Source organism: Gopherus flavomarginatus, chromosome 5 (assembly GCF_025201925.1).
Source record: "Gopherus flavomarginatus isolate rGopFla2 chromosome 5, rGopFla2.mat.asm, whole genome shotgun sequence".
Classification (NCBI taxonomy): domain Eukaryota; kingdom Metazoa; phylum Chordata; order Testudines; family Testudinidae; genus Gopherus; species Gopherus flavomarginatus.
The window spans coordinates 146,536,493-146,553,648 of NC_066621.1; the positions used below are offsets into that span (position 1 = coordinate 146,536,493).

The 17,156-nt window shown below is 46.0% G+C and overlaps 1 protein-coding gene across 3 annotated transcripts in view; it reads right to left on the reverse strand.

Annotated features, from left to right (window-relative positions):
- Window positions 1–6,413, reverse strand: part of SYT16 (synaptotagmin 16) — a 147,662-nt gene extending 141,249 nt beyond the window's left edge. The window contains exon 1 of one of the 3 annotated variants that reach the window (XM_050952609.1): window positions 6,374–6,413. In XM_050952609.1, the coding sequence (XP_050808566.1) occupies window positions 6,374–6,386 (13 nt within the window). In that variant the 5' untranslated portion in view covers window positions 6,387–6,413. The remainder of the gene's footprint in view (window positions 1–6,373) is intronic. The other 2 variants (XM_050952610.1, XM_050952613.1) reach the window with 2 other exon arrangements.
- Window positions 6,414–17,156: the final 10,743 nt, after the last annotated feature.

Here is a 17,156-nt window from a genome sequence, read left to right on the forward strand (position 1 = left end):
GCAATCCTCTGAAGGAAGCCAGTCAGAAGCGCACTATATTCTGTGTGCTACACTTGGTGCAGGCCAGCACACACATACCTCCTCAGACATGCAGCCAATATGGAGCTGTCTGTGTGCCTGTGATTTTACACATCCTTCAGCTCCATCAGAATGCACAGGCCAAATCCAGAGCTTTGAGGCATCATGTGAGTAGGGGTGCGGAGGGTTGACACTCCACCCATGCAAAGTTTTTCCCATCTGTGACGGATACATTATGGACAATACTCAGTTAATGAGAAATCTAAGGGGTAATAAAATATCCCCACCCTTCTAGGTTGTAAAGCCCAATAAAGGGTATGTACGCCTACTGTGCAAAAAGTCATCTTACCAGAGAAAAAGGAAGGGCTGTTGCAGGAAGACAAAACAACCCTGCCCTAGGGAGCAGCTGAGAGATTCCTTTCATGCAATGGTAGCCCTAACCTGAAGCAGTCCCTCTTACCACTGCGACAGTCAGGAAATCCCAATTTTCAGGGACACGTGGTCACTCTACAAATGAATTGAAAGGGGGTCACACAAAATGCAAGAGGGGACTGCAGCATTTCTGCCACATAATCCCTCTCCTCTCTCTCAGCAAAGCGAAAGGTGTGTCTACACGCTGCCTCCGAGTCAACCCGGTGTAGGGGGCATATCATGGGCAAAAAGCCAGCTTACGGTTTGCCTTGCACCTCACAGAGCCAGATCACAAAACACCGTCAGTGCAAAATGCTCTAATGCAAGTCAGGCATGCAGAATTACTGGCCTGTATCTAATCTGTGACTGCAATAGCTATGAAGAGGAGACAAGAAATGAAGCAAATGCCATCTACGGTGCCTTTCCCACTCTCAGGCATTGTGAGTAAACTGTTTGGACCTGCAGTTTCAGTTAATTGTTTGCTCATCATATAACACTGTCATCAGTCACTGTACTGGTCTACGTTACATTTAGTAAGAAAAATATTTAGGAAACTATTCTCCAAAAGGAGATCCATGGTAGATTAAAATATACACAAGTGGCACCTATTCACAGCCATTTTGATGGGTAAGCCCAAAACACAGTTGACAGCACAGATGTGAAATTCCTGCCCAGAAATAGATACATCTGCCAAAACAGGACGAGAAAAACACAGCATAAATTGTGTTTTCAGGCAGGCAGAAATATGATAGATTTGGGGAGTTACTCTCCTTTTTACTTCCAGACATATCAGACTCAAGCCCTTAATGAATAATTGACCAAACACTCAATGCACAACAGCAATCAGCAATAGATCATACAAAAGGAAAATGAACAAGAAAGCTACTTACCCTCATTGATTAGGACATCAGCCTCTCTCAAGGAAATAAGGGATCAATGATGCTGCTTTTTAAATGTAGATGCTGCCTTGAATTATCCGATAATTCCCCAATGGTGGTTATTACCATTCTTATTTGCATTAGTGTAATCCTAAAGCCGGAGAAGAACTCAGCCAGACCGGATGGTCTGATGTTCTCTGGTACACCAGGATCAAAAGAACACTCAGACACTAAAATGTTACAGAATGTTGCAGATGGCTCATTAGAGAAAGGATAGCACCATCTGGAATAAATCACTAGGGCATAAACAAAGCATAACATGGAACCTGATCCCACAAACCTTTATTCAGGTGAGTGACTTGGTTTCTCACCCGAGTATGCACTTGTAGCACTGGGCCAATGTTAAACTGTCTCATCCACTTGAAAGTTTTGCTTAATATTTATTCTATTTGAATGCCTGCAGTCTACTGAAAGAGTTTATGCACCCACTGCACTGTGACCACAACACACACTAGTGGCTTTGGCTAGTGCACACCAGATATTAGTATGACTTCGGGGGGCGGATTTTCAAAGCTCTTTAGGAGACTATGAAGATATATCACAACCAGGAGAGCCCATTAAGCTCTCTCTAATGTAACAAATGCTGCCTCTCCCCTTTAATTGTCTACCATTTCTTCAGCAGAACCACACCTCCTGCGTTCCTCCTTCCAGAGGTGCACACACGTTTGCATATATCCACAGAGAACAATGTTAATTCCATGGGGTAAGCAGCATATTCAATGGGCTGCTGCATTCCCTTCTCCGACAGCACAATAGAGCCTACAAGTCCACTCACTCCTACGTCAGGCAATCGCTCAGACAAACAAGTTTGGTTACAATTTGCAGGAGATAATGCTGCCTGCTTCTTGTTAAAGTCACCTGAAAGTGGGACCAGGAGTTCGCATGTATGGCACTGTTGTAGCCGGCGTCGCAAGATATTTATGTGCCAGATGCGCTAAAGATTAATATGTCCCTTCATGCTTCAACCACAATTCCAGAGGACACGTGTCCATGCCAATGACAGTTTCTGCTCAATAATGATCCAAAGCAGACACATGTTCATTTTCATCATCTGAGTCAGATGCTACCAGCAGAAGGTTGATTTTCTTGATGGTTTGGGTTCTGTAGTTTCTCATCTGAGTGTTGCTCTTTTAAGACTTCTGAAAGCATGCTCCACACCTCATCCCATTCAGATTTTGGACGGCACTTCAAATTCTTAAACTTTGGGTTGAGTGCTGTAGCTATCTTCAGAAATCTCACATTGGTACCTTCTTTGCGTTTTGCCAAATCTGCCGTGAAAGTGTTCTTAAAAAGAACATGTGCTGGGTCATCATCCAAGACTGCTATAACATATATGGCAGAATGCAGGTAAAACAGAACAGGAGACATACAATTCTCCTCCAAGGAGTTCAGTCACAAATTTAATTAACATTTTAATTTTTTAATGAGCATCATTAGCATGGAAGCATGTCATCTGGAATGGTGGCCGAAGCATGAAGGGGCATATGAATGTTTAGCATATCTAACACGTAAGTACCTTGCAACACCGGCTACAGAAGTGCCATGCAAATGTCTGTTCTCACTTTCAGGTGATATTGTAAATAAGAAGCAGGCAGCATTATCTCCTGTAAATGTAAACAAACTTGTTTGTCTTAGCAATTGGCTGAACTAGAAGTAGGACTGAGTGGACTTGTTGGCTCTAAAAGTTTTACATTGTCTTGTTTTGCAGTTAAGTAACAAAAAAAATCTGCATTTGTAAGTTACACTTTCACAATAAAGAGATTGCTCTACAGTACTTGTATGAGGTGAATTGAAAAATACTATTTCTTTTGTTTACCATTTTTACAGTGCAAATATTTGTAATAAAAGTAATACTATAAAGTGAGCACAGTACACTTTGTATTCTGTGTTGTAATATAAATGAAAATGTAAAAAAAAATCTAAAAATATTGAATACATTTCAATTGGTATTCTATTGTTTAACAGTGCGATTAATTTTTTTTGAGTTAATCGCATGAGCTAAATGCAATTAATTGACAGCCCTAGCTTAATTCATTTCAAGGATTGTATTTCTCTATTAACCCAGACCATTAATTGGAATTTCCCACACACACACACACACACCACTTTTAAACAATTTATTTTACTACTGCAGAGTTATACACTCGTTAGGTGATGATATTTTTCAATATTATATTTCTTTCTGGTGCCATATAATTCATATCACCTGCAGACTGCAACAAACATTTAGGGAAAAAACCCAACAGAAGAATTTAGTTCTTCTAAATTTAGTGGACATTGTCTGTACATTCCCTATTTATAACTAATACCTTTTATTTTACATCCTTCAAGGATTACAACAGAACAAGAGACACTATATCGAAGAAACAATGCAGATTATTTGCATACAGAGGGATGTATATCTGATTAATAAGGCAGACAAATTAACTTGGGGGGGGAGGTGAAAGATACAGTAAGCTTGACCCCTACAACCTTCATCTTTCTGTAGGTCACTCCACAAGCTGTCCTTAACTGATTTAAAATTCTCAACTCATCTCTATTACTTGATTAACTTACAGAACACAATGGGTCACCCTGCACAGGCCAAGATGTTTCCCTGGTTTGTCAGCCTGTGGGAGGCTCTTTTTAGCTAGTCAGAGGGGAAGACACATATTTGCCTTCATATATGTTATGAGATTCTTGTCCAAGTAACAAACAATAACTTGAAGATTTTGTTTAAACATCTTGTTTCCTATTCCTGGAGGAAGATGTTAGAGGCAAACAAAGGTACATCTTTGTGATCTTGTTGGTGTTTTTGATGGGAGCAATAGAGGGCCAGCTTTTTTTATTTAAAGGACAGAAGGCTCTATAGTTATTAACAGTAGATTCAAGGCATATTGATATCTATACACTTCACATTTGTGCTGCCAGAGCAGTGCGAAGCAGCCACTCTGGGGACGAGAAGCTGGCCCTTTGTATTTTCATATATTTGTAAAATATTCTAAAATATGATAAAGACCATTTTTAATTATGTATTCAGCACCAACGCTGCCCTCAGGTCCCAGTTAACTTATAAAAGCAACAAGAGGAAAGCTAGAGTTTGACAAAGTTGTCGTATAAAATTGAACAAATCAGGTCATTCCATAGTTCTTCTAAGGCCTCAATAAAAGCAGTGCACAACAACCTACATTTCATCTGGGCCTTGCCCAAGAAAATCTGTCCTGAGGGAGATGCTCTTGAAAGAAATCAAGGAACAGCAGACATATTTAACTATCATTGTACGGCTAAAGGTAGAGGGAAACAGATTCCCTGAATAGTCTAACTGCTTCCAAAAAAGCTCAAAGTCAGGTTTTTGTTCTCGGCCATTTCTAACTTGATACGTACCATCATTTAAAGAACTCTATTATTTTTCAAAAACAATTCTTCCATCAGGCTATATGCAATGGATCAGATAAACAACCTTTAACAAGTATTAATGTCTCTTTCAGTATAAAGTATGAAGACAAAGATTGAGATGGTGATTCTAAACGCTAAGAGTACTGCCCTGAATCAAAGGTGGCACGACGCAGAACATGGTGACCAAACACTAGAGTGGCTTATATCAATTAACAGAGGTGGATATCACATGTGTGCATATAAAACTACTACAGCCAAAACTTAAGCTTAGACAGTTCCTGTCACTATGCAACAACTGTAACAGATGAGCCAAAAGGGAAGCTGACCATTATTAGTAAAGGTAGTGTCTAGAGGCTGCAGCCGAGATCAGGGTCCCATCACGCTAGGAGTTATACGCACAAAGAGTAAGAAGCAGTCCTGTCTCTCAGGAGCTCCAGTGGTTCTCAACCTGTTTACCACTGTGGACCACATATGCGGCCCACAATGTGCTATGTGGGCTGCATCCAATACAACGTCTATGGCCCTGAGGATGTCACATAGGCCACAGCTCTGTGCTGATTGGGCAGCAAGCAGTCCTTGGGCCACAGGTTGAGAACCACTGAGCTAGACTGTGAGGCAACCCACTTTTGGGGGCATATACTAAACAGATGAGCCTACGCATGGGTGTAGTTTGAGAAGGCAGGAGGGCATTGCATTGACCCCCAAACTGCCAGCTTCAGGCAGACACGGAATTTGTCCCCCATAAACAGCCCCACTGGCCTGACTGGAGCAGCCCCCCAAAGCAGACGTTAATCAATGCCTAGGGCCTAAATCTTATTCTCTCAAATAAAATGAAATATAAAATCACGTCCATAAAAAACCCCACTCTTCCTGGCTGCAAAAATGGTGCCACTGAATAGTTGGCAGGTAGCTGAACTGGGCTGGCCTGATTTTCTTCATTCTAGCAGCAGGACGGGCCTGAAAGGCATAAGTTCAGTGGTAGGCCCTACCTTTTACAGCCAACATCATTCTCACTGGAAGCCCCTCTCCTAGCAGGTGACATTTCTCTCTGCTCTGGTGGGACAGCCACTGACCACAGGAAAATCCTGCTTTTTTCAGCAGGGCTTCCCTGAGCCCTGCCTATAAAGCCCAGGCAGTTTTCATGGCTAGCAGCAGGTGCAGGGCAGGGGAAGAGACCTGGCGAAAGGGGAAGGCAAAGGACATGCCAGTCAATTCTCCCTCTCCCTCCAGGAGAGAAGCGCTCCCCATTGCTCAGAAGGGTGCCGGAGTCATGGGGGAGCCGGGGGAGTGGGAAGGCTGAGAGGAGGGAGGGCTGCAGCCCGGCTAAGGGAGGTGGGGGGCGCAGAGAGGGCTGCAGGCAGCTGGGGACAAAGGGGATTGACGAACTAGGGGCTGGGGGGGCTGAAGCCGGGAGGGGCTGGGCAGAGGAGCGGGGGTGGCAGGGCTTGGGGCCGGGGCGGCCGCGAGGGGGGGGGCAGAGCAGCTGGCACTAGGGCGGGCGCTGCTGGGGGGAGGGAGGTTACGCTAAAGGGACAGCGGAGAGGCGGGGCTGGGGCTTCATCCCTGCCCAGGCCGATTCCCCGCTCCCAGCCAGCCATCGCCGCAGCTCCCCGGCCGGGGCTCGCACTTACTGTCGCTCGCCATGGCGCAGCCCGCAGCGGAGCGCGTCTCTCCCCGCCGGCTCCCGGCGCCGCCTGGCCAGACGCCGCAGCCCGGGCGCGGCGCGTACACACGCAGCAGCCGCCCCGGCCGGCGCACGCCGAGCATCCCACCGCTGCCAGCGGCGCCGCCCTGCAGCCCCCGCCCGGCCCCTTGCACGGTCACCAGCCATGGCCCAGCGCGGGGGCTCCTGGGCAGAATCGGGGCCCTTCTGCCACCCCCCCCCCCATACGAGCAGCGCCCAGGAGCCTCTTAGCGCAGGGGAGGACAAGTGCCAGGGCTGGGGGGCGCTGCTGAGTGAGCCCCTGCTGGGCCTGGCCCAACCCATCCCCTAGCCAGGCGCTCCTGGCCTCTGGGAGTGAGAGAACTGGGGGAGTGTCAGGCTCCTGTTAGGGGGAGCAGGGCCCAGGCTGTCCCTGAGGGGCCTCTGGGAGGAAGCCACAGCCCACCTGTGCTCAATCAGTTGTCGAGTTCGCTGTTTGGCTGCTAATTGGCTTTGGAGCCCTTGCACCCAAAAAGGCCACCAGCGCACAGCTAGAAAGAGGGTGGCCCTAGAGGGAGATGGCTCTGAAGGAAAGGGGTGCTAGCGGGAGGATTGCTGCCTGGGTCAGGAGTCCCACAGCCGTCCGTCTGGCCTGTGTACTGTAAGCCAGGCAGCAGCCCACCTAGCGTCTCTGTCCAGGAGCACTCGCCTTCAAACTGAGCTTTGGTAGCCTTTGATCAGATCCATTAGTCAGTTAGCTGCCATCCATCTGCCTATGCAGTTAATTTCTTACTGTTGTCCGAAACTGGCTCCTGTTCGGTGAAAGTGGGCCCTGACTCCCCTTAAAGAGTCAGCCAGCCTGGTCTCTGGGGGGGTGAGGGATTTGAGCCTAAAAAGCAGCATCCTTATCCTCTTCCCCCAGCTTTGTAGAAACTTCATCTATATTTTGACTCTGTAGGTGTGGAGCGAGGTATTGTCCCTTAAAACATGCGAGGATTTGAATGGCTGTAACAATGCTGAATGCTTCTTACGACCTTTCCTCCCCTCTCCACTGAAACATCCCCTCTGGGCATCCAAGGGTGAGTTTGGGACATGCCCTGGGAAAGGGTTCTTTGAAACCATGCTGTCATAGTGGGGTGGGGACCATGCTGAGACACGGCCCCTGGATGACAGGTTTCAGAGTGGTAGCCATGTTAGTCTATATCAGCAAAAACAACAAGGAGCCCTTGTGGCACCTTAGAGACTTAACAACTTTATTTGGGCATAAGCTTTCAGGGGCTAGAACCCACTTCATCAGATGCATGAAATGAAAAATACAGGAGTAGGTATAAATACATGAAAAGATGGAAGTTGCCTTACCAAGTGTGAGGTCAGCCTAACAAGACAATTCAGTTAACAGTGGGATACCAAGGGAGGAAAAACAACTTTTTTAGTGGTAATGAGAGTGACCCATAACCCTCAATGACTGGAGATCCGTGTGAGTTGCTGACGTGCATGTCCTCAAGAAGATCTTTGCCCCACTTGCTCCAGAGGAACTCTCCGAGTTGAAACTGACCTGTATGAAGTCATTCCTCCCACAGAAATGGCCTCTCGGACAACTAAAAAAATAAAGGTGGTTGCAATTTTTCAGATTTCAAATTTTGACCTAAAAAATGGGAGAAAATGTTAATGAAATATTATTTGTCTGATTTTCAACCAGCTCTAATAAAAATACATTAAATTTAGGCCTTGTCTACACTACCGCTTAAGTTGACATGAGTAAGTTACGTCGCTTGGTATAAAAATCATCCCCTGAATGACATAACTTATATCCACTTAATGCGGTGTCTACACTCACCTATCAACATAGCTTCTGCCTCTCGTCGAGGTGGATTAATTATGTTGAGGGGAGAGTGCTTCACCAGAGCCGCTAAATCGATGCTGCATCAATCACAACAGTGCCAATTTAGCACGATAGTGAAAACAAGCCCTAAGTTATAAAGGTGGGAGAAAGAGAAGACATTCAGCCCGAGCAAGAGCTGTAAAGAAATCTGACTGACAGTTGGACTTGGAGGAGGTTGGTGAGGGAGAGGGATTGTAATACAAAGGAGAAAACGAGAAGAAATTGTACTGTGGGCATATTGCTTTTGTGTTTGCCTATATCTGTCTTGTCTTTTAGATTGTAAGCTCTATGAGGCAGGTGAGTGTTTTCTGTTCTGCACGTGCACAGTGCCATGGGGTCTCAGATGCAGTTGGGGTGTTTAGGTGCTACCAGAACACAAAATTATAGTGAATAAACGTACCCAAAAGACACTTCTAAAAGAATTCAAATGTTAATAAAAGTTATTGAGTAGATTCACTAGCAGGATCCACTGCAGGTCAAAAGTTATTCTGGTGGTATAATACGGAAGTCACTGAGGTTCGGCTGTATTATAAAATGGATAGATGACACTCAATGCTGTGTCCAGTGTTGGTCACCCCATCTTAAGACATAGGGAAAACTGAAACGCTCGAGTGACAATGCTTAGAGACATAGGATTTATAGTCCATATGATGAAAGATTGTGAAAATTGGCATCCATTAGCCTGGAAAGAAGTTGATAAATGAGTAGCACCGTCTATCCTAATATCTACAAGCTCTTCTCAAACATCAGCAATGTCTCATTTATTATCTGTGTTACTGTAGCCCCCAGGAGACCAAGGCCTGGCCCAGGAGCCCAGTGCGCTAGATACTGTACACAGAACAAAAAGGCAGTCCCTGCTTTATAATCAAAGTATAAGACAAGAGACGGGTGGATACAGGCAAATAGACGACTACAAGGAAACATGAGACAATCCCCCTTTACTCTCCTACATGCCTGTAGGGTCAGGTACGCTGGCAGGGGTCTCCAGTTTTTCACTGCCATCCCAATCCGCAATCTTACTCCTCCACCTCTTAAAACACATGCCTGAGGGACTGGGCTTCCTGGGCCATGGTCTGAACTCTTCATGTGCACACACACACACACACAGGATGCACTCGCCTGGGAAGAGACCTCCAGCTTAAAGCCCCTTGTCCAGCCCTAGTTGTTGGTTGGGGGTCCACAGACAAGTGTCTCCCCCACCCTCCACCCCTGCCTGCCTGGTACAGTATCACAGTGTAGAAGGATTTACCTTTCAGCGGTTGCTGGGTGGGGAGAGAGTTTCTTCGCTTCGAGTCACTTCCCTACTGTCAATGTCCCTGCGAGTGCCTCAGAAATAACCATGTGAGGAAAGTTAGGTATCTTCACCTCCCATTTAATCAGTGGGGAAACTGAGGCACCAGAGCCCTCAGTGACTAGCCCTGAGTAATGCACAGAGTCCTGTGGAAGAGACAGGAATAGAACCCATGCTTCCTGACTCCATTCCCATGTTTTAACTATGTCAGACCTTCTCTCTCAGGAGCAAGCTGTTCAAAATGAGGGCATTGTGTTTATGATCACAGGGGATGTGAAAGCCGTGCTCACTGATGGTCGCATGGCAATGACATATGTGCAGCTGAGCCTGCCCTGATAGGGCACGGCACCCTACACAGGGGCTGCCCTACCCACCCCTTTCTACATCTCTCTCCTCTAGCAAGCATATCAGTGCTACCTTCACATTCCCCTGCCAACCCTATTTGTTGTCTTGGAAGGTTGGTGCTACCAAGACAGCTGTTATTGGTAGTTAGCATTAGCACTGTGGCAGTATTGCCAACCCTAAGAGTTCAAAAAGCATGAGTCAGACCCTCCAAAATTACAAGACCTTTTTAACGCAGTGGTCCCCAAACTTTTTACCTTGCACCACCCCTTACCCCGTCCACACCCTCTACGGCAACCCCCGAAGCTGAGCCAGAAGCAGGGCTGCAGCTCCAGGAGAGGGGGACCTGGACAGGGGTAAGAAGGCTGAGACCACAGCTAGGGGTGGGGGTGGGGCCTACAGCCGGGGCCCTGGGTGTGGGACCAGGAGCAGAGCAGGGTGGTACTCCCTCTCTACCCCTGCCCCCCCCGAGAGCATACCCCATGGATTGAGGACCTCTATTTTAAAATAATACATCTGAGGTTCCTTTGCTTTGTTTTCTGGTTTCTGAGTCTGCAGGGAACACATGGCTTATTTTCAGAGCTTTTCTCTATGACATGTCTAGAAACATACTTTCTGTGGAGTGGAGGGGAATGGCAGCTGAGTTTTTCACAATCACTTGACTCTGGAAGCTGGGGCTTAAGTAAAACACCGAATAGCATGAGATTTACAATAAAATCTTGGCCACAGTGAGTGGTGTTTTGCCATCAGAAGCCAGATCTCCGCTGGTAGAAGAGGTTTTTGGGTTCTATTTTCATTTACCAGATTATTTTCTATATGCTCAGAAGATTTTATATAAATACCCTGCATCAGGGGTGAAAGTAACTTACAGGACTTACCGGTACTGCCAGAGTCCTGAGGGGGGCATGGCCTCATCCGGAAGAGGCGTGGCCTCTCAAGATTTAAAGGCCCTAGGGCACCAGCTGTGGCTGGGAGACCCAGGGCCTTTTAATCAACCAGTGGCTCCCAGCTGAAGAGGTGGCTGGGAGGCCCCCGGAGCTCAGGGGCAAATTAAAGGGCCTGGGGCTCCGGCTGCCACGGGGAATCCCGAGATTTGCGGGGTTGGGGCAGGGATTTAAAGGGCCAAGAGCTCCTGCCGCTGAGGGGAGCCCCAAGCTCTTTAAATCCGGCCCCAGCCCGGCTGCCAGAGTCGTGGGCGGGGGCTTTAAAGGGCTCTGGGCTGACTGCAGCCACGGCAGCCCAGAGCCCTTTAAATCTGGCCTCAGCCCAGCCGCCGGAGTTGCAGGCGGGGGATTTAGAGGGCTCTGGGCTGCCAGCTGCAGTGGGGAGCCCAGAGCCCTTTAAATCCCTGCAGCGAAAGCCGGTGCAGTCTGGCACGGCGTACTGGCTCTTGCCGGTAAGCCATACCGGCCTATACCGGCTTACTTTCACCTCTGCCCTGCATAAATAATAATGTCACTACACCAATTTAACTATAAATTCCTTTATTAAATCCAAAGACCAAATGGTATTTATACAATTGCTCTAAACATGCCTAAAAGGCCTAAATAATAAATCATTTACTACATCAAAAGAATAACAAAACATTTATAAACATTTCATCAAGATATTTACAAACAGGCTAAATCTAGGACTGCTTAGACCAATATTAATCAGCTCCAATTTCGGCAGGCAGGCAGGTATTAGCAATGAACACTTTAAGAGTTTATTTTTTTACACCTTTTAATGCACAAGTGATATAATTGGCAATTACTGACTGCAGCTAAAACCAGTTTGAGACAGTTGACCCGTATTTCCAGTCTTAATCCAGAATTACAACCTTTTTCTCCAAGGCCTTCCCTCCCTATCTCTTCCCCTCCTTGCTGACTAACAGCTTTTTCCTTTGCACCTCTGTTCACATAGGCTATGTCTACATTATGCACCTTTTAGCTACACGGCCGTGCCGCTAAAAAGCGCAGTGTAGCCACAGTTTGTCAGCAGGAGAGAGCTCTCCTGCCAACAAAAAACCTTCCACCTCGGCAGTAGCTTTGTTGGCGGGAGAGCTCTCCTGCGACATGTTGTTCACATGGTTTTTTTCACACCTCTGAACGACAAAAGTTTTGCCAACAAAAGTCCAGTGCACACAAAGTCATAGGCTTTATTTTTAAGATAACGCTGGTGTGTGGGGCAGGAAGCAGTGTTCCCTCTAATTTTTCCCACACATGTGCAGAACGAAATTTATGTGGTGGGGCTGAGGCCAAGGGATTCAGAGTGTAGGAGGTGGCTCAGGGCAAAAGATTGGAGTGGGGAGTGAGGGCTCTGGCTGTGTGCTCGGGAGTTGGGCCGGGGATGAGGGGTTCTGCGGTGGGGCAGAGAGTTGGAGTGCAGGGGGAAGTGAGGGCTCTGGCTAGGGGCTCTAGGGGGGGCCAGGGATGAGGAGTTTGGGGTGCAGGATGCCCTGGGGCTCCCCCCAGCTGTCTCTCCTCACAGCAGGAGCTGGACTGAGGCCAGGGCTTTTCTTTACAACACCTATTTCTTTAGCCAAACTAACTTTAATTTTATATTTATTCTACAACAGTGGTTTTCAACCTTTTTTCACTTGTGGACCCCTAAACATTTTCAAATGGAGGGGTGGACCTCTTTGGAAATCTGAGACATAGTCTGCCACACTCCCCCACCAGGGGTCCAGGGAGCACAGGCTGAAACCTACTTTTCTACAATATATTTTTTAAGCAAAGATTTGCATTTGTGATCTGCTTGGCTGCGATTTAAATTCTAGTAAGAACCATAGGTATAATTTGACTGCTATGCGGGGAAGGGGAAGGGGAAGAGGTAGGGGGTTAAACACATACGTGAACGCTGAAGCCTTTCCCTTGGCTCACTGGATCTCTCCCCCGCCTGGAGTGGTACCAGGGCTGTTGGTGCTGGGGGGTGATGGGCCAACTTAACAGGGGAGCCCCAGCTGCTTGGGGCTGCTCCGGCACTGGCTGCTGCAGCGATGTCGCTGCTCTGGTGCTGCTGCAGGTGCATCTCTGCTGGGGCTGCTGCTGCTACTAAGGGGACGCCCTATGCCAGGCTTCTGCTTCTCCCCCCCAACACATTCCCGTATCCCCTTCTCTCCCCCATCCCCTCCCCACTGTCCCCTGCTCCATCCCATTCCCTTCTCTTTCCCCTGCCCTATCCCACTGTCTCTCCCCCCCCCACACACATCCTTTCCCCCAGCCCCACCCTGCCCCCCACTGTGAGCACTCCCCATTGTACAGGAAAAGGACAGGCACTAGGACCCAAGATACAGTGTCCAGCTGGAGCAGGGGAAAAGCTGTTCCATTCCATTACCGGAGAGCTGAAACATGGGGCGAGGGGAGAAGTGCAGCGTGGGAAGGACAGAGTCGCCCCTTCTGAGCAGGCCAATTAGAGTAAGCCCTGCTGGGCAGCTTGCACTCACAGAAATGGGTGGCGGGGGAGAAGTGGCATGTGACACTCCCCCCAGGCCTCGCCTCTAATTGGGGGTGGGGCAATGCCTCCCCTGTCTCCCCAAAACTACACCCATGGTAAGAACAATTGGGCTGAACCCATCAGGGTGTAGTTTTTGCTTCCAGTTAGCAAGTTCATAGATTATAAAGCCAGAAGGGACCATTGTGATCATCTAGTCTGACACACGCCAAATTAAATTGAAAAATTTAGTCATTAAAAATCTGACTCCTAATTTTTTCCAGGCAATCATAAGACATGATTTTCTTTTTGCATGTTGCAACAAAATAAGACCCTGAGCCCTCTCACTGAAGTCAATGACACTGCTGCCAGGCTTATTGTTGGACTGGGGCCTAGTTAAGAGGATTTTGTTTTTAAAGTATTTTGGGTGGATTTTCCTAAATCAGCATGTGACATTGTTGAAATCGCTGTTGCAGCCACCCAGTTTCAATCCAACTCTCAAATACATGAAAAAAAAAAAAACAAACAAAGATCATTGTAAATGAGAAATACCAGGAATCAGAACAAACGTCACCAAATTTTAAAAGGTCTATAGTCAGCGTTATGTTAAAATCATGCACTGAGTGTGTAACTTTTTGCTTTTTCATGAGTTTCTATAGCAGGTTCGTCACTCGGTGAAGCAGCTTAAATTTAATATCAACCACATTTAAGGAACTGATGGAATAATACTGTGCAAATAGGGAATCTATAGGTCAGATCCTATCTCACACTAGGGCACGGTTGTGCCACTCAGCCATTCTAAATAGGCAGCATAGAATGGAAGGTACCTCAGCTGGTATAAAGCCAGTATAGCCATCTCCACACTAGTCCCTACTGGCCTTCTCCCCCAATCTTAAGGGGCATGTGGACAAATTGGAGAGAGCCCAGAGGAGAGCAATACAAATGATAAAAGCTTCAGAAAACCTGACCTATGAGGAAAGGCTAAAAAAACTGGGTATGTTTAGTCTTGAGAAAAGAAAACCTGATAGCAGTTTTCAAAAATATGTTAAGGGCTGTTACAAAGAGGATGATGATCAGTTGTTCTCCATAGTCACTATAGGTAGGACAAGAGGTAATGGGCTTAATCTGCAGCAAAGGAGATTTAGGTTAGCTATTAGGAAAAACTTTCTAACCATAAAAAGGTAGTTAAGCTCTGGAATAGGCTTCCAAGAGAGGTTGTGGAATCCCCATCATTGGAGGTTTTTAAGAATAGGTTGGACAAACACCTGGCAGGAATGGGCTAGGTGTTCTTGGTCCTACCTAGCACAGAGAGATGGACTAGATGACCTTTCAAGGCCCCATCCACCTCTACATTTCTATGATTCCAGGGAGGGAGCATACTCTGCTCCAGCAATTGTCACTGGCATAATGGCATGAGGGGTTGAATTTGGCTTACAAGTAGGTCCAAGTTACATTTTGAAATTACTAAGCCATTCAGAAGTATATCACACCAACTGTAACCTGTGCTAATATTGTGTGTGAAAATGTTTTCACTAGTGATACAGTGCACTGACATTTCCTCAACCCAAAACAAAGAACTTCAAAATGTCAAGTAACTTACCTCCAGCTTTGGAGAGTTCTCATCCTTCATGTAGAACTGTCAGCTTTGAGCAGTCTGAACTGATCTGCATTATATTCACAGAAAAGGATTTTCTTAGCCCAGCAAATAAGCTTCATGCTCTGAACTATGCTTGTAGTTAATACATAATCTCTGGGAGCTGGCTGGCTGCTATGAATTGTGAAAATACCTTTCTGTGTAAAGATGGAGAAATGTTAAGAAAGCAAAAGGCCTGTGTTGGTCTAGCTCTGGAACACTGATGCACTCCCAGGGGGAACAGAATTTTGCGATCATCTGATCAGCAGCTCATTTTAGGTTGCTTGACTCTGCAAACAATCAGTTTACGTGGTTCACATTTTCACCAGCATTTCTACACGGTGATGAGGGCTAGAAATATTGTTTTCAAATTAGAACTTAATTCTAGAGCACTGTTCTGAGGCAAAGGGTCGATTCTGAGGCAGCGGAGCACAGCCCCACCCCAGCATATGTAAACAGTAACTACTCATCAAACCTGGGCAACAATGGAGGATGTAGCCTTGAAATTGACTTCTGATGGGCCGAATTAATCAACATCTCCCAGTCTCAGCTTGCAACAATAGGTCAACTGTGTCCAGTTCTGGGTGCCACACTTTAAGAAAGATGTGGATAAACTAGAGAGTCCAAAGGAGAACAAAAAATGATAAAAGGTTTCAAAAACCTGACCAATGACGAAAGTGTAAAAAAAAAAATGGGCATATTTAATCTTGCGAAAAGAAGTCTTGAAATATGATAACAGTCTTGAAATATGTTAAGGGCTGTTATGAAAAGGATGATAATCAATTGTGCTCCATAGCCACTGAAGGTAGGACAAGTAGTAATGGGTTTAATCTGCAGCAAAGGAAATTCAGGTTAGATATTAGGAAAATCTTTCTAGCTATAAGGGTAGTTAAACTCTGGAATAGGTGTCTAGAGGAGGTTGTGGAATCCCCATCACTAGAGGTTTTTAAGAACAGGTTAGACAAAATCTATCAGAGACAGTCTAGGTTTTCTTCGCCCTGCCTTAGCACAGGGGGCTGAACTTGATGACTTCACACTGTCCCTTTCAGCCCTACATTTCTATGATTCTAAATGCAGAAGTGAGCAAATAAGATATTATATTACTATAGATACAGATCTTACCCAAAAATCTTTTGGGATGGCACTGCATCTTTAAACTGCTCTCAGCACAATTTACACTGGGACTGGTTTTACATGTTAGAGGCTGTGTGAGAGCAGGATCAGGAATGGTTGCTCTTACAATGAAGCAGGGCAAAAGGCACACTAGGTTGGAGATTTGAGGGGACACATCTGTCCAGGCTGTACCCTGGGTAATGCCACAATAGTACAATACAGCGTGAATCCACTAAAGGGCATCTCAGGAGGTGCCCCTCCTACTTGCATAACCTCTAACTGCAGATCGGACTGCAATTTAAGAAAGGAAATTTTTTCCAATTTTGACAGAGTATTGTGAATCTTAATTCTTAGCTGCCTCCCAGCACGTTGCCATGAAGAATCTCAAACATATCTTGTCAAGACAAACTTATCCGCCCTCATTTCTCATTTTCTTCTAGTTAGAAACCACCTTCTCAAACTATGCACTAGCTAGAGGATAATGCAGAATCTCCCAGTTGCCTCCCCTCCAATAGTATCACACTGGTGGGAAGCCAGGCCCAGCCCCAACCCCTGGATGCTGGGAAACGGACAGATGCTGCATGAAGCTCCTTAGCGGATGAAACTGATACTAATTGTCAGGAGTGCAGCTTCACATATAACATCTGCTGGAAAGTAAGGGTGCTCTCCCACCTTCTAAACCTTCCTGACTTTCAAGGGGCGGATCGAGATCTACTACTTTGTCCCATCTTGTTTCCTGACTGCAGCACAGTCCTCTACACCTCTCCCAGCCTCTATTTTTCCATTTCAGGAGGTCATGATAGCAGAGAGAATGATGCAGAACATTTTCCAGAGGAGTTTGGTCAAATTTTTTAATTCTTTCAGTTATGTTCATGCCTCATTTGTGTTTGTTTCAAACATTTGATTAACCCAAATTACTAGTACAAATGTGCACAGAAAGGAGATTTCTAAATGAATCAGTATGCATGTTGGAAGAGCACAATTATCATTGCAATGCGAAAACCCCAATTCCAGTAAGCACAAATATTCTAAAAATCTGGATTATGCAGTTGTTAAATCTGTGAAATAAAAAGTTTGAAATTATAAATCAAATAAAAAAA